Below are 27,934 nucleotides of genomic sequence, written 5' to 3'. Positions count from 1 at the left end.
TACACCTACTGCCATTTGGGACTATAAAGGGCTTACAGAGCCTGGATTTAAGCCACACACACACCACACACATATGCAAGCACACACACACACAACCTAGAAGATGCCCTCTTGTACAACATATGCTATCATATTTATGCATTCTTCTCAACCTCCGCTTGATTAAGGCTGACAGCAGCTAAGTGTTGATATTCTGCTATGGTTGTGACGATGGTGGGTGGGCAGCTGTTACTACAGGCTTGGGAGGGACGTTGGCTTGTTTTGTCGTATGGTGGACCACAGGTGCCACAGTTGTGGTGGGGTCAGGACCATGGTGAGCAGTGTGGAAAAAGTACATCTGATGAAGCAATGAAAAATCAAGCAACTAAAGGGGATGGCTAGTAACTGATCAGTGGGAATGCTGGGGTATGATTGTTCAATCCTTGTGGCATTCATTTAAGAGAATGTTATATATCTATTGTTGTGTGAAAATGATTTACTCCAGAATGGTCTCATATTCAAGCAATGTGCAGTTTAATGCTTCCAGGTTAGCATGCCTGTACAGTGACGGTACATTGAACTGCACATTACTTGAATATGAGACCTTTCTGAAGCATATGATTTTCACACAACAATAGATATAAAATGTACTCTTAAATAAATCCCACAAGGATTGGAACAATCATCCCCAAGCATTCCCACTGATTCCCACTGATCAGTTACTAGCCATACCCTTTAAACATGACTATATCACACTTGATCTATAAACATCCACAGCAACAACATAAAAAAATATCAAAAAATTAATGCAGGCATCAACTCAAACCAGAACATTATTTGCCCTATGAAAATATTAGTTGGTATCAGTAAACTGAGTACTTGTTATCAATGGGAAATCGGTCACAATCCTCCAGTGACTTGGCACATGGTTACATATTTTACTATTACAAAATTCTTCATATCAACCCCAGATTTGACAATTTTTAATAGAACACATCAAGTATAAAAAGAAAACTCACTGTAAAAGATAAAAAGAAGTGTCCTTATAATTTTCTTCATGCACAAACAGCAAATGTAAAATATTAACTACAGAAAGATTGTTAAGAATTTAGGTAAACAGCAATCATAGCCAAATAGTACATCTGATTCGATACTAGAGGCTTGCCGAGGTACAAGAAGCATTTAAAATTTGGGGTTATGAAAATGTGACATTAGACATCTTGCGACCACAGAAGTATTATTGATTGACTTGGTTTCTATCACGTGAACCTAAACAAATGTTTTACAGTAATCTCTTTTTTTTATTTTATGATTTGAAACAATTTTGCTCTTTTCTGCAAACAATTTGAGCTGTATGATGCATATGTCTGCGATACTGAGACAAAAAGCAACATTGGAAATGTAGTCTCAATTCCTAAATACAGGACTGGGAGAAGGGGACTGAAGGTCCACAACATAGCTCAGTTATTATGGCTCAAAGATAGTATGTGAGAGCAGAAGCATGATCTTTCAAATAGGACAGGAGCAATTATACATCACCTATTTAGAATGTAGCTATCCGATTGGTTGAATGCCAATCACGTGACATTTAGTGAAAAGTTCCATTGCATGCTGTGGCTGTCAGCCGTGCAATTTTGTTTGAGCCAAAATAGATTGTGCATGGCTGACGTCACCAATTTCCATTAACTCCCGTGTTAAACTCAAGATTGACTCGAAGTTTTTTTCCATCGCATGGCTCCGATGTCACAATATACAAGCAATTACAAGCGCGCTTTAAATACAAGCGCATACTTTTGTCACTCATTTTTGTAAACAGCTTTGTTTCAGATACGTACGTACACGGTAACTGCGACTGTGCGGCTACTCATTCGTCTTTCACAGAAAATGGTTGCCATTTCTGTGCTAAATTAAAGAATCTGTGTGGACCAAATATGTTGACGTTTGAGGTGCTGTATAAAACAAATATTGTTTGATCTTTACTCATGCAATGGAACAGGATTTCGTTCTCGGTGAAAGATGAGGCGCACTATTCAACTCGGTTTCGCTTCTTTGATAGAGCGCCTCTCTCTTTCACCACGTGCAAAATCTTGTACCATTGCACTCATGACCATTCACTATTTGTATATTGTTTAAGAGTGCTACGGACCTTGAATCCTATAGCGAGGCCAGCGTGGAAGGCGAAGACCAGAAAGAGGGCGATGGCGGCAAACTTCTTGTCGTCGCCCTTGACTGAGGGCCAGAGGGCCAGGAGGAGGACGGCACTGGACAGGACCAGTCCAAGTAGGACCAGAACCCAACGCAGCCATTCATAGTCTATCATCCACAGCATCTGTGAAAAGGAGTCACAAACATTGACAGTAATGTGGCTCCTGTGCACAGTCAGTATTACTGCATCAAAAAAAAAGGTAATGTGGCTTCTTCATAAAAAATATAATAGAATACATGCACTGACACACAACCTAGAACACACAGCAGATGATGTACCACACACAATACAGTTGCTTACACAGTTCATTTATCTAACCCTAATCAGGCCGGGCTTTTTTGGCCATGCTAAACCGGAATCCGCCCCCCGAGATCTCGGCCATCAGTGGTGCGATCGCGATGAAATGACACTCACGTCAGAATCTACAAGATTGTTTCATAAGAATTGTTGAAACAACCAATTTTTGATTTTAATTAATCAATTATGCAAATTAAGCTCAAGATCATATTTTAGCCTAATTAAAAGCATTGAGAGTCTACTTTTTGGTCTCAAAATCTGTTTTGGCATATATTCAACAATTTTACATCACAAAAACTTCCAGAAGTCATTTCAATTCTTATGTATTTTATTGTTTTCAAAATATCTTATGTATTTCTTTGTTTTTCAATTCTTGTTTTTTCTTTGTTTTTTTAATTGGAAATTTTCACTGACCACTTTTCTAAATAAAGACAAGTCATGAATATAAATTCTTCACACTAAAACACTTTTTGTTTAAGGTCGGTTGCTACGCAGGAATTCATTACATGGCTCAACCATATCACTGGAGTCACAGTTAGTTCTAGAGCGCCCACAAGATGACTTCAGAAACTCACCGAAATTGGAATGTAAATGGTGAGAGAGTAGCCATAGAGGCAGACAAGCTCCAGGAAGGTGTAGCCAGCCTGGTTGCCACGGTGATGGAGGAATGCATACAGACAAGTGGGGATGATCCACGCATATGCAAAGATGACAACTGCAGCTATGGTGACTTCAAAGAACAAAATAAGAAACAGAAACATTATAAGAACAATCTTCAGAAGGCAATTGTGACTATCACTGTAGCTATGGTGACTTCAAAGAACAAAATAAGAAACAGAAACATTATAAGAACAATCTTCAGAAGGCAATTGTGACTATCACTGTAGCTATGGTGACTTCAAAGAACAACGATAACAAAGAAAAAAATAATGTCAAAGCTCAGGAGGCAGCATTAATTATGAAATAACCCCTTACTCATCTTCTAATTCAACCATATTGCGCTAATAGAAGTAATCACCAATATCTTCCCAAGCTCACATCTTAAGTTGTGGCTAACATTTACAAGCAAGTTACATCATTTTCATGAAGCAGGACGAGCCAACTGCTATCCTCCACAGTAAACCAAGTCGATCAGTACATGACAGTTGCGCCGGAAAAAAAAAAATGTCAGAAGCGATGACTTCTTGTTGCTTAAAAGTATCCCTTTTCCTTTCATGTACAGAACTGCAAACAGACTACAATATAGAGTGCTTATTGTGATTATTACATTGTTCTTTGGAAATGCCAAATGAATAATAAGATGAATGATAATAATATTAGTGTAATGCAAGAGCGGTTCTAAAGTTTGTTTGTTATGTACAACGACTGCTTGATAGTATCAACAAGTTACTGATCATGACTGACTATTGGACATCAAATTAAAGCACAGTTCACACTTCCTGATACCTTATTTAGTGATACTGAGCTGCTGCTGTTGTTGTTGCTGCTTTTCAAGGAACATGCAAAAGAATTTGCCCCTCCCCCCCCCCCAAAAAAAAAAAAGATGATTGAATTGGGAGATACAAGCATTACCATTGGAGAAATGTGCATGCCAGGAGTACTGTGTTGAGTAGCGATTAGCGATGTAGTCGGCCATGTCTCCACTGATGGCAATAGTGAAGATGAGAGTGATACACACCCACAAGGGACCTGCAGATAGAACGAGATGAAACATAGTGTCTCAAAAATTCTGCATCACTTCAGAGCAGTGATTCAATTCAACTTGCTAAATCATATTGTATATTAAACAATTTGTAAGAACTACAAGTCATACAGTATGATGGTGTATATATCCCAATGAATGTAACAAGTAATGAGAAACAATGCATACTTTGCAATGATGACAAAAGTAATTATAGTGATGGAAAAGAGTGATTGACTGAAAAAAAAGGGGGCTTGTAAGAGGTGGATCACTCGAAAAACAATATTTGAAAACTATGCATCACAAATTTATCTACGTACAGTTTGAGCATCTGATATCTGATACGATGCAGGTTTGGCGATAGCGATGGCCTTGTTTCTTCACAAGCGTGCCACATCTCCAGTTCATATTTTAGATCAGACTTCATCAGTTTTTTTTTTGAGAACATGAATAAAATTCCCCTACATTTATTTTGACTTCTGGAGCTGCTTGCTCCATCTTCTTGTCACATCAGAGGAGCCCATTCTTTCTTTCTTTTTTTTTCAAGTAAATGTCAGCTTTACCACCAGTTCAAGTTGTGGTAAATTTATGGTACAGGTCATTATCTTGGGGACCTTTTGCAGGATCCCATCAATGGCATTCAAATGGGGATGCTTCCTTCAAAAGATCTGATATAAAGCACAAAGGATATCCAAACTGTAGCAACATCAACAAAGAGTCGTGATGCAATTACATACAACATTGTACAGGTCACATTGTGTCCTTAAAATTCATGGAACACTTGAGTACACAAATGATTTTCATAAGGAGGGAGATATCCATAGGGGATGTCTCTAATTCATTATATCTAAAAAAAAAGGTTAATACAACCAGAGAAGATGGTCTTCACTTTGAACCAAACAATGTTGGACATGACTGGAACAGATGATATGCATCGGTCTTGAAATACTACTCTGGAGAGCATGTGATAAAAAAAAAGGAAAAAATAGCCACTGTGAAAAAACTTTGTTCAGTGATGTTGCAATCTGCAAACAATTTCATTGTAACCCGATACACCTACAGATGGTATTTTGGTCCAGGTTAAGTACTCCTGACATATAAATAAAGCACCATCTTCAGATAAAATGTACAGGACGTTATATAGTTACCATAGAGATCTGGAGAAGGTCTTATGTGAGAGTCCAGGAAGCTTTTGGTGGGATTTGGAATGAAGGAACCAAGCAGTCTCCTCCCAACCTGCTGGGTGTCCACATCAAAAAACTGCTGGTAGTACTCAAAGGTCCAGAATGATGGTTTCTTCTTCTGACCAGACAGAAGCTGAAAGGGTGCAAAGGACATATCAATCAATAGAGATACACATATTACTTGTGATACACTATTTTGTGATGGTCCAGTCAATCACACAAATATGTTTCTTTTCTTTTTCAAAGTGCCAAACTTTTTGTTTCTTTCACAATGACATATTTGGAAAGAAAGAGCTTCACATTTATTGAGGATTTTTCAAGTTTTTCCTTTTTTTTTATTAATTATTTTGTGATAATAACAAATACCAGAGTACAGAACACTCTAGATATAACAAATCTAAAGAAAACTATAACTGAGGATATGCATCCAACTGGGTTACATAATTATCACTAATAGCACTTGATAAATCATTACCAATAACTCTTGATAGCTTAAAATTTGTAATGTATTGTCATGAATTTCAAGGGCTCTCATATCTAGTCCATTCTTTTCCTTGATACTGTGATGTATAGTGAATAACTCCCTTTGTTCAGAGTGGAGCAGTGTAGGAAAAACACAGGTATTGATTGATGTGTGATAGCTACACAGATAGAGAGAGAAAAAAAAAGAAATGTTCACCAAAACCTAGCAGTAACAATATAAACAAATTTGTTCAGTGTTTATTTGATTGACAATACTAACAAGCTTTGCTTGCACAGCTAGAAATGCATTTTGTTCATAAGACCTTCATATACAGGCATTAATATAAACATTGTCTCTTTGCAATTTTTTTTTTTTTTTGGTTGGAGATACAAAAAAAAAAATCACATATCCTGTAAATACTGTTCCAAATACAAGCAAAGTTAGCCGATAATGCTTCAACTGAGGAACAAGAAAGATCTTAGCAAGAAAGATGAAACGAGAGGGTAAGAAGGCAACATCTCCCAACAGAGGATCCTTGCATGAGTCTGGTGGGACAACCCCAACACAAGTTGTGGAGGTAAGATATATGCCACTGCCCTCACATGCCTTTTAAATTCTCCTTCAATAAGTGGTCTTTCTATGGAGCAATTTCTCTCACCTCTGTATCTCCATCATCGTCGAGCATGTCATCATCATTTTGGTTGTCATGGAATGTGCTGACCTGAGCTGGTTGTGTGGGTGTGTCCTTTAGATCTTGTAGGAGCGCAGTATCACCAAAGTCTAAAATAAACCATGAAGATGAATAACATAGCACATTGGTACCTGAGTTCAAATACACTGTATGTTCAGCTCATACACCAAGCCTCCAAAGTACATACACAAGGCATGTACATAAACACTTGAATTGACCTAGCTATATAATACATTTGGTCAGCTATGAATGATCAAGTTTCTTAATCAATCATAATTAATCATTATCTGTCAACGAGTCTGTAAATAAAGGCATAACATGCAAACCCGGTGATCTGCATTTTGGTTGATAGCTTACAAATAGCTATATTGTGATGTAATATACAAGACTGGAAGACATACTTTCATCTGATATACAAATTGCACTGAATGCCTGAAGATAGGGAAATTCTAATGCCAAGACCAAAATTGCAGATTGAGTAAAATGTGACAGGTGTCACAAAAAAACAACTCATCTAAAATATTTTTCTACTTGCCTTGAAAGTTGAGTTCCACATCAGAATGGTCATCATCCTGTTGGAAAAAAAGGTATGCACAGAACCAGAACAGGATGGCATCAGTGCTTTGTCAATGTTATTATGGACAATTGAAAAAAAAATGTTGGTGAAAAGAAATACAGAAATGAACCAAACCAAACCAAATTACACAAAAGGGCCAGGACGATTATCAGTCAAATTACAAATGGCGCTAATTTGTTAAGTAACAATAAACAGTATTGATCCTAAATACATTCATTGTGATGATTTTCATTTGGGTGATTTCCAGTATAATCATCGCATATAATGTAATTTTGAATGACTGTCATTAATTTGGTGTCATCTCATAATTCCATGTAAATAGAAATAGCTAATTGTTTCATGAAAAAAAGCTTTGCCAATAGCATGCCAGCTTCGTCTTAGCCATTTCAACATTTTCAAAATGTTGACACTGTATTCCATCAAGTTCAAGCAAGGTAGTTTAAGCAAAATTACTGCCCATTTTAGGGAAGGTAACGAATGAACATGTAGTAGTAAGACTAAGAGGTCAATCTCTTGCTCTTTCAATACCAGTACGCTGATACACCACAAGGTGGCCTGTACTTTATTGAAAGAAGAAGAGAGCAGCAGTGAATTCTTTGAAAAGTCTTTGTGCTGCTAGAGTGGACCTCATCATCAGATGTGATCCCATGAATTGCCCCTCCTCCCCTGCCCCATAAATATAGTATGGTAAGGGTACCACATATCGGCAGGGTACCTTGACATCAGCACCCTGCGTATCATGGCTGTTTGTGTATATAACAAAAAGGTACTCGTGGGATTACTTGTTACTTGTTACTTGTTGAAATAATCCCAAAACTGCAGCTCCGTTGAAGCTATACCGGGATGAACAATCCCTGCTGTGTGTCAACAAGGGTGCAGAGGTGCCATAATCATAACCCACATATTTACAATAAAAGTGGTTGAACCGGTGCAAGTAAAATAAGGTTGGCTCCTTACAGGACACTGGAACCAGAAGAAGGTTGCATTATGATGATATGTTGGAGTGCAGCCTCTCTGAATTCTGTTGGGTTGGTGAGTTGAACAGCTGCGCCTGGCAAACTGTTCCACAGTCTTGTTGCTCTTGGAAATAGTGAAAACGTGTAGGGGTCGATGGTTGCTGTGGGTACTGTGTACTTGAGTTGGTGGTCATGTCTTCCAATATTAGTTGCAGGTGTGATGACTTGTGGGTGTGGGATGCAAACCAGTTGATAATGAATTTTATGGAATAGGACACACTGTGCTAGAAGTCGACGGTTATGAAGGGTGTGCCAGCCTAGGGCAGAAACTAGGGCTGAGGAAGATGTTTTTCTTTTTATATAGTCCCCATGCACGAAACGGGCCGCTGCTTTCTGGACTAGTTCAAGTGCATTTATGGCTGTAACAGTGTATGTGTAACTGTGTAACTGTATGTGTAACAGTGTAACTGTATGGCTGTAACAGTGATTTAATAGCTATGAAAATAATAAAAAACAAAGAGACGAAAAGCAAACTCATAAACAAACTTGCCAAACTTAAAACTCGGTTCAATTACACCTCTGCTCTGTGTAACAACACATGATTGTGGAATTCACATGTATTATTACCTATGGGAGGGAGGGGTGCCGGGTGCCGATCTTGAGGTACCCTTAAAGAAGCCACACAAAGAAATGCATCGCACGCACTAAAATGAATTTACCTTGAATTTACCTTGAAGTGCCACACCTCCATCTTCACGTAGATAGATTGCAAGTGTGGCAGGGTTTAGGGAGCTTTTTAGCTCATTAATAACCAAATTTAGACAATTTCATTTTGAAGGTGAGGGCGGAGTGTCTGTGACTGGATGACATCTTCTGGGAGTTCATTCCAGCTGTCTACCACTCGTTGGCTGTAGAAGTGTTTTCTTACGTCCAGTCTAGGGCATGTCTTTGCAAGTTTCTGGGAATGTCCTCGAGTACCTTGATATGTTGTTTTCTGGAAGATGGAATTTGGGTTGATGTTGTCTAACTGTGTTATGATGCGGTACGCTTGAATGAGGTTGCCCCTCTTCCTTCTGACTTCCAGAGTGGTAAGGTTGAGTCTTCTGAGTCTAATTTCATAAGGTAGATCTTTTAGGTTGGGGATGAGTTTAGTGGCCCTAGCCTGCACTTTCTCCAGTATTTTCTTGTCTTTCTCTAGATATGGACACTAGGCCTGCATACTGTAATCCAAGTGTGGTCTGACAAGTGATTTGTAGAGTTTTAGGATAACTTCTCGACTTCTGTAGTGAAAGCTTCTTTTGATCATTCCCAGGACTCTGTTTGCTTTTTTTTGCAGATGCTGCACACTGGGTTGAGACTTTGAGGGATTGGTGTATCAGTACTCCAAGGTCTTTTTCCTCTGGTGTTACTCTTAAGGTGGCATTCCCCATAAATATGGTAGGTGTGATGTGGGTTGTGGTATCCCACATGCATCACTCCACACTTGTCAGCATTATACCTCATTTGCCACCTTCCAGCCCACGAGTGGAGATCAGTTCGGGAAACCCACTCACAAGGGGGGCCCCTCCTTATAAGTAACCCGTCCCCCTTATAAGTAACCCCGTCCCCCTTATAAGTAACCCCCGGGGCACCCCTTATAAGGAGTCTCCACGCTTTTTTGCAATGCAACGCGAAAATGAAAGGACTGCGGCAATTCGCTTGATTACTGAGTGCGGTACTCAGTCGCCACGTCTGCACTCAAGCATTGCCGCGCCGCCGCGCCTGGCGACACTCACGCCAGTAATCGCTCGCATTTCAGCATTCGCATGGGTCGTTTGACATCGCATTTAAATCCATGATTTTAGATATGATGCCTCAAACTGATTTTGCTCAAATTTCGTGAGTAACTAGGAAACTTGTGAAGCTTTATGGACATAATCAAGCGAATTGCCGCAGTCCTTTCATTTTCGCGTTGCATTGCAAAAAAGCGTGGAGACTCCTTATAAGGGGTGCCCCGGGGGTTACTTATAAGGGGGATGGGGTTACTTATAAGGGGGACGGGTTACTTATAAGGAGGGGCCCCCCTTGTGAGTGGGTTTCCCGAAGTGAGATTGTCAATGTCTTTTTGCATGCTCTCGATATCCTCTTCTGTTCCTACATACAGGATGTGCTATCTTAGTGTCGTCAGCAAACATACTAATGAATGAGTTGTCACCCAAATGGCGTTATTTTACAGCGGATAATTCAGAATCAACAAAACGGTCGCAGAATTCGATTCAAAACCGCAGTATTTACGGCATATTCGAGGCAAAATCTTGGCAAATTCGTTTTATACTTATTAAAATGGAATAAATGAGTTGCAAATCCTTGGGGTGCCGATAGGCGGTAAATTTTACCCTCAATTACCTAAAATTTACTTAATGCATTAACATTAACATTACTCGTTTCGACGTTATGGTAGAACTGCCTTCATGGCGGATATGGGCCGTGTTTCATAACTTAGCTGTTCGTAAAGTTACGAACAACTTACGAGCAACTGGTGATCAGTTGCGATGTGTTATACTTACTAGAATTTCAATAATTCACCACAAGAACTGATCACCAGTCGCTCGTAAGTCGTTCATAACTTTACGAACAACTTTATGAAACAGGGCCCAGGTTCAGTTTCAGCCACAGGATTGGATATGTTGAAGAATGGCCCTCACGCCCACACTCGCTCGCAAGTCTAAATATATCTTTGACTTGGATTATAAGTATTTCAGCTCGGGTAATTCAAGTTAGTAAATTACGGCCCTGGCCAACAACTTGGAACTTGTGCACAAATGCAATGCAATGGTCGTATATTATTTACCTGGGTATGCCAATAAACCACTTACTTTTCAACTAATTAAAATGTCAATACGTGGGACTGTTACCTTATCGACGTCCACGATCAGTCCGGTAGTTTCTGCCATTCTGGAACACAATTCACTTTACGCCGGAACAATTCGATTACAAATATATCGAAAATACGAAAGGTACAAGAAAGATGAATTTCCTGGGCACGTAAGACCCAGCACAGACACAGGAAAAAAGTAAACGCTGTTGCCTCAATTCAGCGCAGGATCACCAGACACGTAGACTCTAGAACATCATCAATGATGATGAGATCGTGACGTTGTTGTTTTTGTTGTTTTTTACTAGTATGCTGTTTAGAGGCCCTCTACGTTTACCATGGACATCTCTGCAGCTGCAGACCCCGACGAATCACCAGACACGTAGACTCTCTACAGAACATCATCGATGATGATGAGATCGTGACGTTGTTGTTTTTGTTGTTTGTTACTAGTATGCTGTTTAGAGGCCCTCTACGTTTACCATGGACATCTGCAGCTGCAGACCCCGACGAATATTATACTAACTGTTAAAGGACATGTTCACCTTCATAATGCAGCAATATTAGTGGATACACATCAATGAAAGTTTGAGGAAAATCGGACAATCCGTTCAAAAGTTATGAATTTTTGAAGTTTCTGCTCAGTCATGGCTGGATGAGAAGACTACTATAGCTTGTGATGTCATATGAGTACAACTACATAAAGAAAGTATAAAGAAAATTCAAAATATTCTCACTTTTCTCACATAATAAAAGAGCACTCGACTTCTCTCTTTCAGAAGTCAGGGGGAATAGTAATTATTACCCCTAATATAAGTCAGTAACAAGTCGAGGAAATGTGCACTTTTTTTCAAAAAGTCAAGTTTAGTGAAATTCTCTTTTTATTTTCCTTATATCGTTGTACGCATGTGACATCATTACACTGTAGTAGTCTTCTCCCCCAGCAGTGATTGCACAGATATTTTAAAACTTCATAACTTGAACGGATTGTCGGATTTTCCCCAAACTTTCACTGATGTGTTCTACTAACATTGTTGCCTTCACTCAATCCACATGTAAATGAAGGTGAACTTGTTCTTTAAGTACCGGTATGTACTAGTAGATCATCTTTCACCGGCCACCAAATGGAACAGGAAAAAAAAACTGAATATTTATTGTGTATCAGTAAAGTTACTGCTGTGAGTCAGATATCTATAGGGCCTATTAACGCCCGATAGTTGCAACCCGTACCTAGTTAGTATCATATTTCTCTCCCCCTCCCTTTTGCTTATTAATGTATTGTCTGATTTTGTATGAGTATGCATAACTCATCAATTCAATTCAATTCAATCATAGTTTATTTCCAATCAACGAAAATCAAAAACATAGTACAATGTATACATGTCATTAAATGATATTGTTCAAACGCTTGCAAAAGATTCATGTAATATACGAGACAAATTATAGAACAACATATATGTACAATAATAAAGAGGAAAACTGTACAAATACTACGCGGGCGAGCGGAAAATAAATTCGATCATGGAAAATAGTGATCCACTAAAAAGCAAAGCTTGTCGGACGTGGATCGCTAGATAAATAATGAGTGAATGATATACTATTCTATAACAATATACATGTAGTTATTTTGAGATACACAGGTCGGGAAAAAAAATATAGAATACCAATGCTATAGTGCCCGGACACTGTTCATTGAACCACGTGTACCGGGAAAATATGACAAGGACAATACATTCGTACACACATTCAATTACCCACACGCATATACACTGTTGGACGCGAGACAGTACCGAGAGGAGAGAAGACGGTAACAATACAAGTCTACGAAGAACAATAGACAGGAAAGGAAAAGGAGAGAAGAAAGAAGAGAGGTCTGCACACAGAACACGCCAAGTGCTGCGATATCAGGACAGGTGAAAGCTCAAGCATAAATTATAACAATTTAAATTATCTAAGATTATAAGTAGAAAGTAAATGTTTTCTGAGTTTATATTTAAATGTGACAAATTTGGGGGAATCTTTTAAACTATTATCTAATTTATTCCAAAGTCTGGGTCCGGTATAAAGAAATGTATTTTGGGCATGTGCGGTTCTCATTAACGGAAGATGGAATTCGTCGGATCGTCGCGTGGGATAGTTATGAACATGACTATTTCGATGAAATAAATCGTGGAATATTTTAGGTAAAAAGGTACTGTTGTAATTAAACATAAACTGACCAAGTTGAAACACATACAAATCACTTACTTTTAATATTTTATGGTCAGAAAACAAAGCATCTGTATGTTCTCGGGTATGTAAATTAAAAACAATTCTAAGCGCTTTCTTTTGCAATAAAAGAAGTTTATCAAGTAACATCTAGCTGATATGTATTACCCCAAGCAAGAATCCCGTAGTTTAAATAAGGGAGTATCAAACTAGAATAAAGAGTTAATAATGCAGATGAAGGAAGATAATATTTTAATCTATTCATTACGCCAATGTTACGTGAAATAATTTTACATATGTTATCAATATGATTCCTCCATGAAAGCTTGTTATCAACGCAAACACCAAGAAATTTAAAAGAAGAAACTTCTTCTAAGGGAGTAGTATCATAGTAATGTTATATTGCCTGGGAGGCTATCTAAAGAATTACTAAAGAGCATAACTTTTGTTTTTTGAATATTTAATGACAATTTGTTTGCGTATATCCATTGTATGACCTTTATCAATTCTTCATTGACTGTTCTTATTAAGATATTTGGGTCAGGGTGGGAAAAAAAAAGATTAGAGTCATCCGCGAATAGTATGAATGATAGTTTCTCCGACGATCTATGAAAATCATTAATATAAATAATGAATAACAATGGGCCTAATAAACTCCCTTGTGGAACACCACATGCAATTGTTTTACTTTGAGAGTCAAAGCCGTTGACATGTACAAATTGGGATCTTTCTGATAGGTAACTCGTGAACCACTCCAAGGCCTTTCCACGTATTCCATAATGAGACAGTTTGGCGAGAAGTATTCCGTGGTTAATCGTGTCAAAGGCCTTGGAGAAGTCCAAGAAGATACCTATTGTGTGTGAAAGTGTGTCGAGTGCGTGTGTGACTTTGTCGATGAGGGCAAGTAGTGCGTGTGTTGTGCTGTGATTTTCCCTGAATCCAAATTGAAAGTTTGAAAATATGTCGCAGGTTTTAAGAAAACGTACTGTCCTGATGTAAACTATTCTTTCAAGAATCTTAGAAATAGAAGATAATAAAGATATGGGTCTATAGTTATTGACATCATCCTTCTCCCCTTTCTTATAAATAGGAATTACTTTCGCAATTTTCATGCTATTTGGCACATGGCCAGTTGCAAGCGATGAGTTGATAATATGTACTAAGGGATCCACTATTTGAGGAATTATGTTTTTTATCAAATAGTTGTCAATTCCGTCGTGGCCAGGACTTTTACCTTCTTTCAAATTGGCAACAATCTTTATTATTTCTTCTTTATATGTTGGGTCAAAAAATATAGTTTTAGAGTTAGGTGTATCTAAAAAATCACTAAAAGATTTACTAGAAAGAGGAATATTTTGAGAAAGATTTTTTCCAATTGAAGAAAAGAAATCATTAAAAATTTCAGCCATGCCAGCGGGAGTGTTGCTGGAGGCATTGCCCCACCGAACTTCAGAAATATTAGATGAATTGTTAGGTGTATTCATAGCATTCTTTAATGTTTTCCATGTGTTTTTAATGTCATTTTTATATTTGCTTATCTGATTAACATAAAAAAATTTCTTCTGCGTACGCAATAATTTGGTGAGTGTGTTTTTGTATGAAACATATTTTTTCTTATTTTTTTCAGTGGGATTACATCTATATTTATTAAACAAATTATTTTTCCTATTTATAGATCGTAATATAGACTGGGTTATCCACGGGAGTCTTGGAATTTGCTTATATCTATTTTTTATGTTACGCAGGGGAATATGGTTATCGATTTCAGAGGTAAGAGTAGATATGAAATAATCATAAGACAAATTGACATCGGTAGTGTTGTATACAGAAGACCAATCGAGTTCTTTTAAACTGTTTTGGAGACTTGTAAGATTATCTACAGTAATCTTACGACGCTTATAATAATTATTTTGTTTATTCAGTTTAATTGGAACCTGAGCAAATATAGGAAAGTGGTCAGTGATGTCTGAGAGGACGATACCAGACTCAGGAAGTGGAAGAACATTACAAAAAATGTTGTCTATGAGGGTAGCCGATTGGCTGGTGACACGGGTAGGCTTGGAAATTAATGGTAAAAGCGAAGCAGACATTAATGTTTCTATAAATTCTTTTGAACTGTTTTGGGAGTTACATTTCATGAGATCGATATTAAAATCGCCCATCAGAAATGTATCTTTAATAGATATCATGGGATTTTGTACTAAATCCTGCAAAACTGTCAAAAAATCATTCAAATTCGACCGAGGGGGCCTGTAAATTACACCAATCATAATGTTTTTTCCATGTGGATTTATCAATTCAATAAAAAGGGATTCGAGTACATCGCTCATAACACTAATCTCCTCATGTATAATATATTTAAATTTTTTCGAGATGTACAAACCAACTCCTCCACCAACTCTTTCATTTCTATTTCTAAATACAAATTCAAATCCGGGTAAAGAAAATAAATGACTGATATTAGAGTTCAACCATGTTTCTGTTAGCCCTATGATGGAGCAAGATTTATGATCTGGGTTTTCTAAGAGTAAGCGCAACTTATCAAAATTTTTATTGATACTGCGTATGTTAAAGTGAGCTAACAAAAATGTTTCATCAACTGTATTCGTGATCCGATTTTTATACTGATTTTCGGTCAAATAAACACACGATGGACTCTGGACTGGATCATTTGAGTCAAAGTTATATTCAAATTCTTGTGCTGAGGTATTGTATTTATCGGATATGTAATCTTCATATAAACTGGAGATCGTATTTGCATGATCAGATTCAGAGTGCCTTACTGTGTTATAAAATTCATCATTATTCAAGGAATTAAAAGCAAAATTTATTGTGTCAGCCATGGGTTAGAATGTAAAACATTCGGGAATTAATAACTGGCCTCCCGCCTGGTCCTAACTCAGCAGCTACGTGGGGGTATGCAGACCTAAAAGAAGAAAGGAAACCGAAATGCGTACAGAGAAACATGAAACACAGACAAAACAAGGAAACGAACATGAACACAGATGACACAGAATCAACATCGTTGATTCAAATTCAGTGATCCCCCATTCGATCGTCAGATCCACCCCTAGCCTTTAGACAAAGGCATGTCAGGTAAGCAAAGCTGTTCATCACAGAAATGACTGAAATACTATTATTAGTAGAGGCTACTATGGTAATCCCGTAAGATTTTTTTTTTGCCAAAATTGATTTTTTTTTGTGCTAACTTTGTCAATTTTGGGGTGCTGAATCCAAAAAAAACTTTGGTTCCATTTTTTCCGACCACGTCTTCAGCCGCCATTTTGAATTTCAAAATGGCCGCCATAGCAAACTGTATTTTTATCCATATCTCATTAAGTGAGCATTGTAGAAGCTACAAATTTGGTGCAAAATGCATGGTTGTGATGTCAGACACTTTGGTATATCTTTTTCTGATATTGTAGGTTGTTTTAATACAATTTGTAGGCTGCAATCTTAAATTTCAAAATGGCCGCCATAGCAAACTGTATTTTGAACAATATCTCATACAGTGAGCATTGAAGAAGCTTCAAATTTGGTGCAAAATGCATGGCTGTGATGTCAGACACTCCGATATATCATTTTCTGATATTGTGGATTGTTTTGATACAATTCATAGGCTGCCATCTTGAAATTCAAAGTGGCTGCCATAGCGTTTTCACCCATATCTCATGTTGCAATTATTGTAGTAGCATCAAATTTTCAGTAATGCACATGCTTGTGGTACGTGTCCAACGTTTACAGCTGTTTCCTAGATTGTGGATCCTAGATAGGCCACCATCTTGAAATTCAAGATGGTGGCCATAGAAAAACATATAATACTGTGGTAAGTGCCTTAGATGAATTTGCCAAAATTGTCCTAGTTAGACCGAATTCATTTTCAGGTCACGCAAAACGACAGCCATCTCTTAATTCAAAATGGCCGCCATAAATTCAGACTGTAAGGACGAGGTTCCAGTGACGTCATCAAGCCATCCTGAGGTGCAAAAACTGCGTAAGGGGGGGGGGGGGGGAGGGGGGAGGGGGAGGGGGGTCCCATACCACTTCCCATAAGTGTGGGCAAGCATGTAAGCGTTACTGTACATCCCACATCCCATAATAGCCAAGCGGGTATGTGGTTCGCGTACTGCGTGCTACAGCTATATGCGCTTAAAACACACGTGATTTGTTTTTGCCTCTCAGGCAATACATTATTGGTGTCGTGGGATCTCGTTAATAGTTATATTTAATCCCAGTTGAGTTATTAAATATTTGTACAAAAGCAAGCAACGACTTGATGCTGCCTTGAGAGAATGAAGGCAAACAAGGAAAAGTCTCGCAATGACAAGAAATGCCATGGTCACCCTATACAATAGGCATCCCATTCATAAGCTTGTTGACCACAAAATGAAACAACTCATCAGGGAGCTCATAATTGCTGGATGTATTTCTGGTATAACACAGAATAAATAAGGATTAGTAGGTCTTTCCTGATTGCCCTTGTGTGGGTCATCCTCAATTATCAAGACTTCCAAGATGCTTACTGGTGGATACCGCTAATGATTCTAAAACTACAAAGGAGCAATGATAGCTCAGTTCTGTGGCACTTTGGATGCGTCAGAATTCCTCAACAATAACACCATCACACGAGGGTAATCTAAAAATTGTCACTGCATTGAAATTGAGGAATGTGGTGTTTGGCAATCAGGTATCGGAAACATTCAAGGAGGATATTCTAGAAAGAGATGAAAAGGGAAGTTTTCATGTTCTGTACTAAGAATTTGTATCTGAAAGAATTCAAAAAAAAAAAACAAACATCTGTCTGGGATAATATGAGAAAGGCCAGGCATTTAGCTCTAGCAATTGAAATACACCGTGTAAGATTGGATCAAAAGTCATTAAGCTTTAAAAGAGGACCACTCATACCTTCTTATAACACTTCTACCAGTACAACAGTCTGATAGACCTGTCATTATCCAGTCATTATTGGACGATACAATCATCGGAAGTTATAAGTTCTACTGTTCTAAGTAATTCCACAATCACTCTTCATCTCACAATTTTATGGCCTTCTCCTCATTCTCACTAACAAAGGTTCATTTTCATACCCATGCCTTAGAAACCCACAAAACTGAACCAAATAATCAGCCTGAAAGTTGAAATACTGATCAGTCAATTCCATCTGACATAGACAATCATGACAGATACCACATCACGGGGAAAAAAAAAGAAACAAAGGGTTCATCAAAGATGTCATGGGAGCTGTCATCCATCACAACGAGGAACCAGATATCCTCATGTATTAGATGCTACTTCAAGAGCAACAGGGAATTTCAGAGATATTGATGATTATTACGTATAGACGCTGACATTTACATTCTCCTAATGGATCTTTGCTTTACTTTTAATACTGCATCGCATGTTGTCTGCTCCATCACTGGAAAAGGAGATGATAAAGTACAATTGACATTGTTGAAAGATTATGTTCTGCAAATTGTTGCGAAAAACAAAGGTCTGCTTGGTCATGCCTTTCATGGCGCAGGCTGAAGTTGAAAATTTGAGGATGTCTCGAAGAGCAGATGGATCAAGAATTCTCTAAGCCTTGGGTGAATCATGCAGAATATGCAATGACACAGTCCATGCCTTCCAGAAGTTGGGCATGGATGACTTCAAACTGGACAATCTCCCGCTTAAATTGCTCTCGGAGAGTCTTGCTACAACACATCCAGAGAACAAACCTTGTCCTAAACCTTCACCTAAAAAAACCTAATTTATGCCTCTATATACTTACAGGGGAATATATCCTGTTATAGTACATTATGGTTATTTCCAGTGGATATTACATAACCAGTGCTATTAAATGCTTTGAGCTTCCTACACCAGCGGTACCCACAGAATTCATTATCATGTTCATATGGCAAGAAATGCAAAAGTCATTGTTTCTGGAAGAATTTAGAACCAGTTCTCCCCTGTGTACAGCCCTATACAAGTGCTGTGACTTCAAAAACACATGCAGGGAATGAGCCTATAGAAGACACTAAGTGAATATCTCATTCATTTTTTTTTTACTGCACAGCTAATATTGTTTGTTTAAACTCTACAACCAAATCGTCTAAATGAAGGTATTTAGTCACTCAGACACAGTTATTGAGGCACTTTTGAAAGACATTTGCTTTGACACCAGAATCACATGATTTCCCATTCACAAGTTTTACCTAAATGCAATGTTCTTAAAGGAATGTTTCCAATGGCTGCCATTTTGCATTTCAACATGGCAGTGTACCTATCACAGGAAGCAGTCCCGCCGCCTATGCAATATAATTGAAGTGATTGAATTACACATAGGCCCTACATGAAAGTGCTCTAGCATGCTTGAGTTTGCAAGGTAAGATCTTACAGCACCAAATATGGGTCGAAATCTATCTCGAATTTCAAGAGTGGCAGCCAATGTGAATAATCCATCATTACAGAATGTATGTGTGTGTGTGTTTGTGAAAGAATGTACAGTGTACACCACCATAAACATTGATATTAATTCCTAAAAGTTGCTTGTAACCACAGATATTAGCTGAAAAGCAGCCATTTTGAATGATAAAATGGCAGCCTCAAAAATGATCTGCAATTTTAGGGAGGGGATCAAAGTGCATCTGAATGTTCAACATCATGAGTCCGGTTTATGCCCGAAATGTGAACTTTCTGTATTGTCTACAACATGAAATATGGGTCAAAATATACATTCTGGTATGGCGACCATTTTGAATTTCAAGATGGCCACCTATAATATCAAAATAGACCATCATTTCAGAAAAAGATGTTTCAGAAAGTCTGATAGCTAACGCATGCTCTTTGCCCCAAGTTAAAAACTTATACACAATGCATACGATATGAGCGGATAGGCCCAATTATACATTTGCTATGGTGGCCATTTTGAATTTCAAGATGGCCGCCAACCAAAATGATCCATCATTTAAAACAAAAATGTATATATTAGCCAGGATGTCTGACATCATAAGCATGCATTTTGCCCCAAATTCATACTTTCCATAATGCTTACAACCTGAGATACAGGTAAAAATACATTTAGCTATGGCGGCCACTTTCAATTTCAAGATGGCAGCCCTAAAATTGTATTAACATAATCTACAATATCAGGAAATGGTGTATCAGAATGTCTAACGTCATAAACATGCTTTTTGCATCAAATTTGAACCTTCTATGATGCTCACATTATGAGAACTGGGCCAAAATACAGTTTGCTATGGCGGCCATTTTGAAATTCAAAATGGCGGCTAAAGACGAGATCGAAAAAAATGGAACCAAAGTTTTTTGGATTCAGCACCCCCAAATTGACCAAGTTAGCCAGATAAATCTATTTTGGCAAGAAAATCTCATGGGATCCAATATTTCGCCATAGCAGACCGTGTTTATATGAACTGTCTGGCAATATGATTTTCGACGCCCTCGGACTGCTTATTTTGATTCAACTGTTTCTGTTGAGATTAAGTGCGGATGATGCTGATAAAGGTAATACATTACTCGAAGAAGAAAGGAGGATGAAAAGAGTAAGAGATACATGTTTTAAGAATTTTAAGAAGGAGAAGGAACCAAGTCTTAGAAGAGGCAAAACTGAAGAGGAGTACCGAGGAAGAAAGACTTGTGAATGAGGAAACTAAAAAAGGGGTGGATGACGCGATAAGGGAAGATTATGATGATACATGGAGGGGGAGAAGGGGCATATATGATAGTGCACTGTTATCCTGGTTAATGAATGTATAAATCTCAATAAGGGGGGAGGGCAAATATAAAACGACACAAACTCAAACGAAAATAAAAACAAAAACAAATGCAAAAAAACCCAACAACAAACAAACAAAAAACACCAGATGACGATAGTAAACGACCGGCGGTCCTGACTTCGACCAATGAAGCATATCGCCTCGTCGTGATTGCATGCGATGCTTTATGTCGCCTTGTAGTTCACTTCATTCTTATACAAAATTAAGAATGAACAGATTTAAAGGTTAAAGATATGATTGAATATTCATGAGGTGGTTAAGACTCTTGATCTATAAGGCTGGATTCACATAGGAGTATACTATTCGGGTATAGGCCCTGCCTATACGGTGCGCATTTTCGAGGGCACGCAAAACAGCAGTGCTTGAATCGAGAAATAGGATTTCCTATAATACCGTGTCACAAGAAGACACTATTCGAAAATGCCGTATCCCAGTGGGAATCGTGCATGCTTGTTCGATTTTCGTGCAGCGTATTACCATCCTGTTTGGGTGTGGCAGTTAAGTTAAAAAGTAGGATTTCTTGGTACTCATTTTAATGGAATTTTGAATAAATTACCTAATTATCCTTATAATAAATTGAAAATAATGTGGAAAAAGTTTAATCCAAGAAAAAATTGTGAAAATGATGTCTTTATTACGGTCACTTTTGCTATGAGTTCACATAGAGCTGGGATGGGGGAGTATAGAATTAAGCCATCCCCACCATTACCACCAGTCCACCACCATAAAAATGACGCCATCAAAAAATAGGAATAACTGATACCATCAATTAGGCTGTTGTTTCAAAATGAATGTTAAGCATATATATTTTGAAACACAAATACCGTATTTCAAATCACATTCCCCTCCCCGACCCCCCCCCCCAAAAAAAAAAAAAAAAAATTGAAGTCAAGTGTTCTCTTATATACGGGAAAAGTGAAAATAATTATCTTGAATTTTCTTAATTTTCTTTATATCGTTCTACACAGTCATGTGACATCAACAGCTGTATAGTCTTCTCATCCAGCAGTGACTAAGCAGAAACTTCAAAAATTCATAACGTTTAAACGGATTGTCCGATTTTCCTCAAACTCTTGCTGATGTATTCTATTACTAATGCTGCATTCACTCAATTCACATTCATGTCTACGGAAAATGAACTTGTCCTTAAGATCTTTAGAATGAGATGAGGGACTAATCCAAAATTACATCAACAGGATGTATAGCTATCGATCTTTTTCTCCATCTAATTTTGAATTCAGATCCATCATCACAATCTTATAGATTGATTCCACAGGAATTTACAGCCAAGTAGGCCTATACTTTGGAGCCACCTCTCCCAATAGTTTTAGCCAGGGACTCTCAAGGCAAAGTATTTCATAAGCCCTTTATTTTTTTTATTATAAATAAAGTGAGTTACATGAGTGCTGCTCAATAGCCTGGCTGCTAACAAATTCAGTTGTTCATAACATATATGTTGGCCAATTTATCTATCATATCATACATCTATCATTAATCTATCATAACAAAGATTGTTCTTGAGAGCCAAACCCTCCGAGGTTTGCCTATACTATTTTATAGTAAATAACCTTACGTCCGTTAATTTGTCATTTTCACCTTTCTGTGATGAAGTGCGAGTCGAGTATACTCTGTGATTTTTCTGTCTATTCATTGCAAAATTGTGTCACTTGTTCATCACACCGCAAAATAAGTGTACAGTGCCATGAAGAAAAAACAGTTGACGAAGAGGATGAAGAAGTAAAGCAGAAGAAGAAAAAGAAGAAGAACAGAGGAGGAGGAGGATCGCTAGGAGGAGGAGGAGGAGAAGAAAAAGAAGAAGAAGAAGAAGAAGAAGAAGAAGAAGAAGAAAAGGAATTCCCTGAAAAATCCAACATAGCAATTGGGGCAATTTTCTTCCTGCCTTGAATAGGTCTATAACTGTTCCCTGATATTCATTATCGCCACAAATAGTAAGGCTGGTGAAATATAATGTCAGAGGTATAGGTAGAATAGAGAAGACCCGGAAAACAGGCCTATTCCTCTAGCTCTCGCTGGATCCACCCACCCACACAGAACTCGCGTGCGCAGCGCGCCGCCTGCTGTCTGTGTTTACGGACGATTGTAAAGAGATTGTAGTATGCGATATGCGGCACAACAGCTGAAGAGGAGTTCCGTCACATTCACAATTCGAGGTAAACGTTAGTAGTATTTTTATCCACCATATATATGATATATTATGCGCTAGCAACCTGTCAGTGGTTAAGTGAGTGGCATGGAATCAGCAGGGCTATGAAAATCTGCAAAACCGAGAAAAGGGACAGTTTCTTTTGCAGTCATCAGTCGATCGCGAGCGCGATCGAGCGTACATGTACTCTATACTGGCTTCGTACACCTGCACCTTGGCTTCATCATCAGGGTAGGGAGGTGGTGGGGAGACCTACTGCACATCAATTCGATAATACCAGTACAGCATCCATCCGCATTTATATTCTGATAGTGGTACAGCTAGCTATCGCCGCCGACTTGATATTGTCTCATCACGAATCGTGCTAAAGTAAGGGTAAGGGCTTTTAAGGCTTCATTTCATGGAAGTTTTACGTAGGAATAGAACGTACTGACTCGCAAATCTCACTTGGTACATGTAGGTCTATTTCTTTTTAAATAAGTGCGACAACTGCAAAGACAAAGCCTTATTTAAGTTGATGATTGATAATGACATTGATATTGTAACGATGTTAGTATTTTTGTACGATTCACATGGATTCTACGTACAGCACAGTTAAAGTTTGTAATGACTGACACTAGCTAGGATAGGTCTAGATTGAGTCTCTGAGATTGAGGGAGTATTAAATAGTAGAAACTATTGGTAGATCTATCTAATGAAAAAAGTCAAGTCTCACGTCTCCAGTAGGCCTACTACGTACGCTTTTAAAGGAGCGACCTCCGTATCAATCATTTTTAAGACTTTTACATTTGAATAACTATAACTTTAAATTAGTTACGGTACCGGTATACCAAATACAGTTTCAGAATGTGTAATGATTGGGTTGAGGAATAAAAATCAATCCCTGATTGTTTTCAAAATTTGCGACAAATTGCAATGAAGAAGGATAATGACATGGCAGCCTCATCATACGAATGCATTTGATATGAGTTGGGGCTCCTCAATGAAGCAAAACAAAAGAAGATGCATACATTCTACACCGGTGAACTTGTTAAGCAAGTGGAATTTAGAATGTAATGAAATTACACTGCTACATTTCTGAAATATGTAAGGCTCCTATGTCTTCCGTCCTAATATGTCATCAACACTGACAATGTTCAGTGTAAATTTGTTGTTTTTTTTTTCAAAATCAGAGTATTTCTGTGCTCAAGGACTACAACAAATTCCACAAATCTATAATTGGAGATGTCAATTTATGTATGTACTAAATTATGATGTGTAATTATGAAAATTGTCTGGAATGCCCCTTTAAGGTCTTTACTTTACTTGAACTTTTCCAGAACAATGGTATAGGACAGGGCCTGTTCATCGATCAAGATTTGGTTATCATCTGCTGTTTATTTGTCCGTAGCCGGCACTAATTAATCTCATTCTAATATTAAAGTAAAGTGCAATCCTAAAATTACAAAATAAACAGCATGGCAGGGTGGGGTGTAAGCTGCTTGAGACCAAAACATGTACTTTACAAGTGGAAATTTTCACGGTGTTGAAATTTTCGCGCATTTCGGGGAACCAGAAGCTAGCACGAAAATAAAAGCACACAAATATTTTTATATATGCCATTTGTTCCAGTATAAAATTCGGTGGAATTTAAAACATGTGAAACTCTTCTTAATTACCTGGCCAAACACAAAAATTTAGTCATGCGAAAATATCCACTTTTACAGTACAGTACCACATAATGTAATTACTCATGTAGTATAGTGAAATGCAACTTTTCAGTGCTCATCTTGGCTTAATATTCTTGAAGGCATTAACACAGAACATGTAACTATACAAAGCCACGTCGCTGTAAAAACGTGACAGCGTGCTCTGCACGGCTTCTGGATTTGCCTAGTTTCTGGACCATAATGTGAAAATGTTTTTATTGATTATATCCAATCAATCCCAGTAATTTCACTCTATACACTGTTGATAATGAAGTGGTCTATAATAACATTTCAACGAATCACAAGTCTTCATTGATACTGTGTGCATTTCTAATCGGAAATTCAGGGAGCAAATGTAGCAAAAGCAGAAAAAAAAAAGTGGAGTTCTAAGAGTTTTACAAGATGAAATAGCCATGGAACTGCTGCTTCCAATGTGGCTATTATCTCCTTGCTATGCCAGCTGGTAAAGAAGACTGTGATCAATAACATTTGGATAACACTGGATAACAATGAATTCACTTTGGAAGCTAGCACCTAATTCTTTTGTGTTAAAAGGCGTAAGTTACGATTTGCAGATGAAACAAAAACCCAGCATTAGTGCTTTAAAAATATTTCTGAAGTATGAGTGAGGGATAGAAATAACCACTGTGAGAATTTGAATCATGAAAAATCAATATTAAGTAAATATCGTAAAGAAAATAATGTGAACAACAGTTATATGTATATTACGAAAATGTTTCCAGACTAAACCATCTACAGTTACGGTTTATTGAGAAAAATATTGATGTAGTCTCCTTATATTTTAGGCTTTTTTGGTGCAAATTCTACATTATAGGCAGGGATGCCAAGTTCAAAAAAATTTTATGAGTGAGATTTTCATGACTCCGCATCTTGGCGAGCGAATGTGCGCGTGAGCGAGGGTGTGGGAGGGGTTTTTCCCCCCTGTGGCCTCCCACGGTAGGGAACTTTTCCAATTTTTAGCTCTTAATGATGCGACCAGGTGCATACTTGAGTGACTATTTTCTATATATTTTGAAAGACAAAAGGAAAATATACCTTCAATTGCAACTATCATTTTAATCTTTTGAGCTACAAATGTACGCTCATTATTTTTGGCCCAAGTTGAAGACTTCACCCGATGCGTGAGAAAAATGGGTGCCGTGCGTGAGATCGTGAGATGGCCCCTAAATGCTTGAGTCTCATGCAGAATGCGTGAGACTTGGTAGCTCTGGATAGGATGTTTTGTGGTACAACGGTACACATGCAATAAATGTTTTGAAAATCTTGAAAATTGTTTAAATCACTGTTCCCAAAGGTAAACAGGACCTTTAACTTGCACTGGAAATATGCTGATGGAGTTGTCCTTTCTTTCCGTTACTCTGAATATGCTGATAATTAGGGATACATGTACATCTGCAAAACGGGTAGCAAATGCCCAATTAGCAAGGACCGAGATCTCCCCTTGAAACATATAATTAATCAAAAGAGAATTTCAATAAATTTCATTTTTTGATAAAAGTACACATTCCCTTGAGTTGTCACTGACATATGTTAAGATGATATCATTTCCCCTGCCTTTTGAAAGAGGCAAGTCATGTGCTTTTTTATTAGGTGAGAAAGTGAAACTTACAGTTGAATTTTCTTTTATATATTTCATCATTCTACACAAGTTTGTATGTGACATTACAAGTTGTAGTTAGTCTTCTCATCCAGCAGTGACTGCACAAAAACTTTTGAAATTCATAACCTTTGATCGGATTGTCTGATTTTCCTCGAACTTTTACTTATCTGTTTTATTTCAGATATTGCTGCATTCTCTCAGTTCACATGTGATATGAAAGTGAACTTGTCCTTTAGTGGTAAAGGCATTTCAGATCCTGAAACCTCCATGTCTTCAAATCAAATACAGTGCTTCTCAAACAATGGGCTGCAATATCTCCCTGAAATAAAAGTGAAAAACAAAAAAGTGTTTTTGATCTACAAATGTACAGTGCAACTGTAAAAAAACACAACAACAAATAAATAAATTAAAAAATAAGGATGAAAAGGACCCCAAAGACTTGGAAAGTGGGCCTCAGGTTTTGTTTTGTTTTGTTTTGTTTCTTTTTTGTAAGCTAAGGAGCATGGTCCTAATGCATCGATCTGTAGTTTATTAAACAAGGGCACTGCCATGTAAAAATGATGTACACTGTATTGCTGTTAGGTGAAATGAAGATTGAATTACATGTACATAATACATAATAAGGCTTTGATTATGGTGACTGTATGATCTGCATGTACATGCTCCAACAGCCTTATTTGCGAAAGCACATTATGTCTCCAGAAATTGATCTTTCTAATTGTCTCGCTGAAAGCAGTGCACAGTGAGTAATGTGATGACTATTCATGGTCTATACTAAACAAAAATTGCCCCCTGCGTAGACATGCACATAATGCCAGAATGTTATCAGCATAATCACCTGTAGCTGGGATGCAGTCAAAGTTCAGGGAGGCATTTTTTGAACAAATATTGCACTGCCAGCGTATAATTCCCTGCTCGAGATGGTTGCTTAGCAACCATACAACAAATAGTGTGCAGTACACAGGCAAGGGAATTCCCCTCCAGTGTTCCCAGTCAGCCAGGCTGTTATTGATTGTCTTGCCCTCATCCCAAGGCTCATTGTACCTGCTGTGTGTAAAGAAACCAATTTGAGCCCATAGAGGGGCCACCGAGTTGAATATCAACACTTCCTCATTTTAGACACTACTACACCTTCACCTTACACCCATTGTAGTATATCACCGTGTGATGTCTTCATTTCAAATAAATTTTGGAGCTTCAAGCAGTGTCAGTTACACCATGGAGAAGAGACCTGTAGCCTTTATAGTGAGACACCCAGTTATACATAGGCCTATTTCTTTGCCTTGTTGAAGCAGCAAGAAGTAAGGGACCTTTGATTTGTTAAATATTTGAGAAGCTGTTGTATATCAAATCTGATATATCACTTTCATGGACATTGCTTTGAAGTATGTTTGACTCTTGATTTTCTTTTCGATTGTCTTTTTTTTTTGGATTGTCTTTTTCTTCTTCTTTTTTTTTTTGGGGGGGGGGGCAATATGGCCTTGATGCTATTATTATAAATTTGTTTCTTGACTGTTGTTACTTTGACTACATAAATGCACAATTGAATTTCACATGTTAACTTCTCATTGCAGAGACCAGATTGGTGCA

General features: G+C 37.8%; 1 protein-coding gene across 1 annotated transcript; it reads right to left on the bottom strand.

Moving 5' to 3' along the window:
* Nucleotides 1-196: 196 nt before the first annotated feature.
* Nucleotides 197-11,124, bottom strand: LOC139717469 (protein YIPF1-like). Its single transcript, XM_071628976.1, has 8 exons — nt 10,929-11,124; nt 7,037-7,073; nt 6,469-6,590; nt 5,312-5,480; nt 4,055-4,171; nt 3,058-3,212; nt 2,126-2,308; nt 197-337 (listed from the first exon to the last, which is right to left on the bottom strand). The coding sequence occupies exons 1-8, from the start codon at nt 10,965-10,967 to the stop codon at nt 197-199; spliced, it is 963 nt and encodes a 320-aa protein (XP_071485077.1). The 5' UTR covers nt 10,968-11,124.
* Between the last annotated feature and the right edge of the window lie 16,810 nt (nt 11,125-27,934).

The sequence above is a fragment of the Diadema antillarum genome, unplaced genomic scaffold, assembly GCF_040938485.1.
Source record: "Diadema antillarum isolate AM-2024a unplaced genomic scaffold, OU_Dant_1.0 scf00000075, whole genome shotgun sequence".
Lineage (NCBI taxonomy): Eukaryota > Metazoa > Echinodermata > Echinoidea > Diadematoida > Diadematidae > Diadema > Diadema antillarum.
The sequence above is the reverse complement of the archived record's forward strand: the minus strand, read 5'-3'. Positions and strand labels throughout refer to the sequence as shown.

Excerpts from the sequence above, each read along its gene's own strand:
- LOC139717469 (XM_071628976.1), bottom strand. The coding sequence starts at position 10,967 with ATGGCAGAAACTACCGGACTGATCGTGGACGTCGATAAG. Across the intron at positions 2,309-3,057 it reads CCATTTACATTCCAATTTCG|ATGCTGTGGATGATAGACTA; the intron begins GTGAGTTTCTGA and ends TCCTTTTCACAG. Across the intron at positions 338-2,125 it reads GCCTCGCTATAGGATTCAAG|ATGTACTTTTTCCACACTGC; the intron begins GTCCGTAGCACT and ends TTGCTTCATCAG.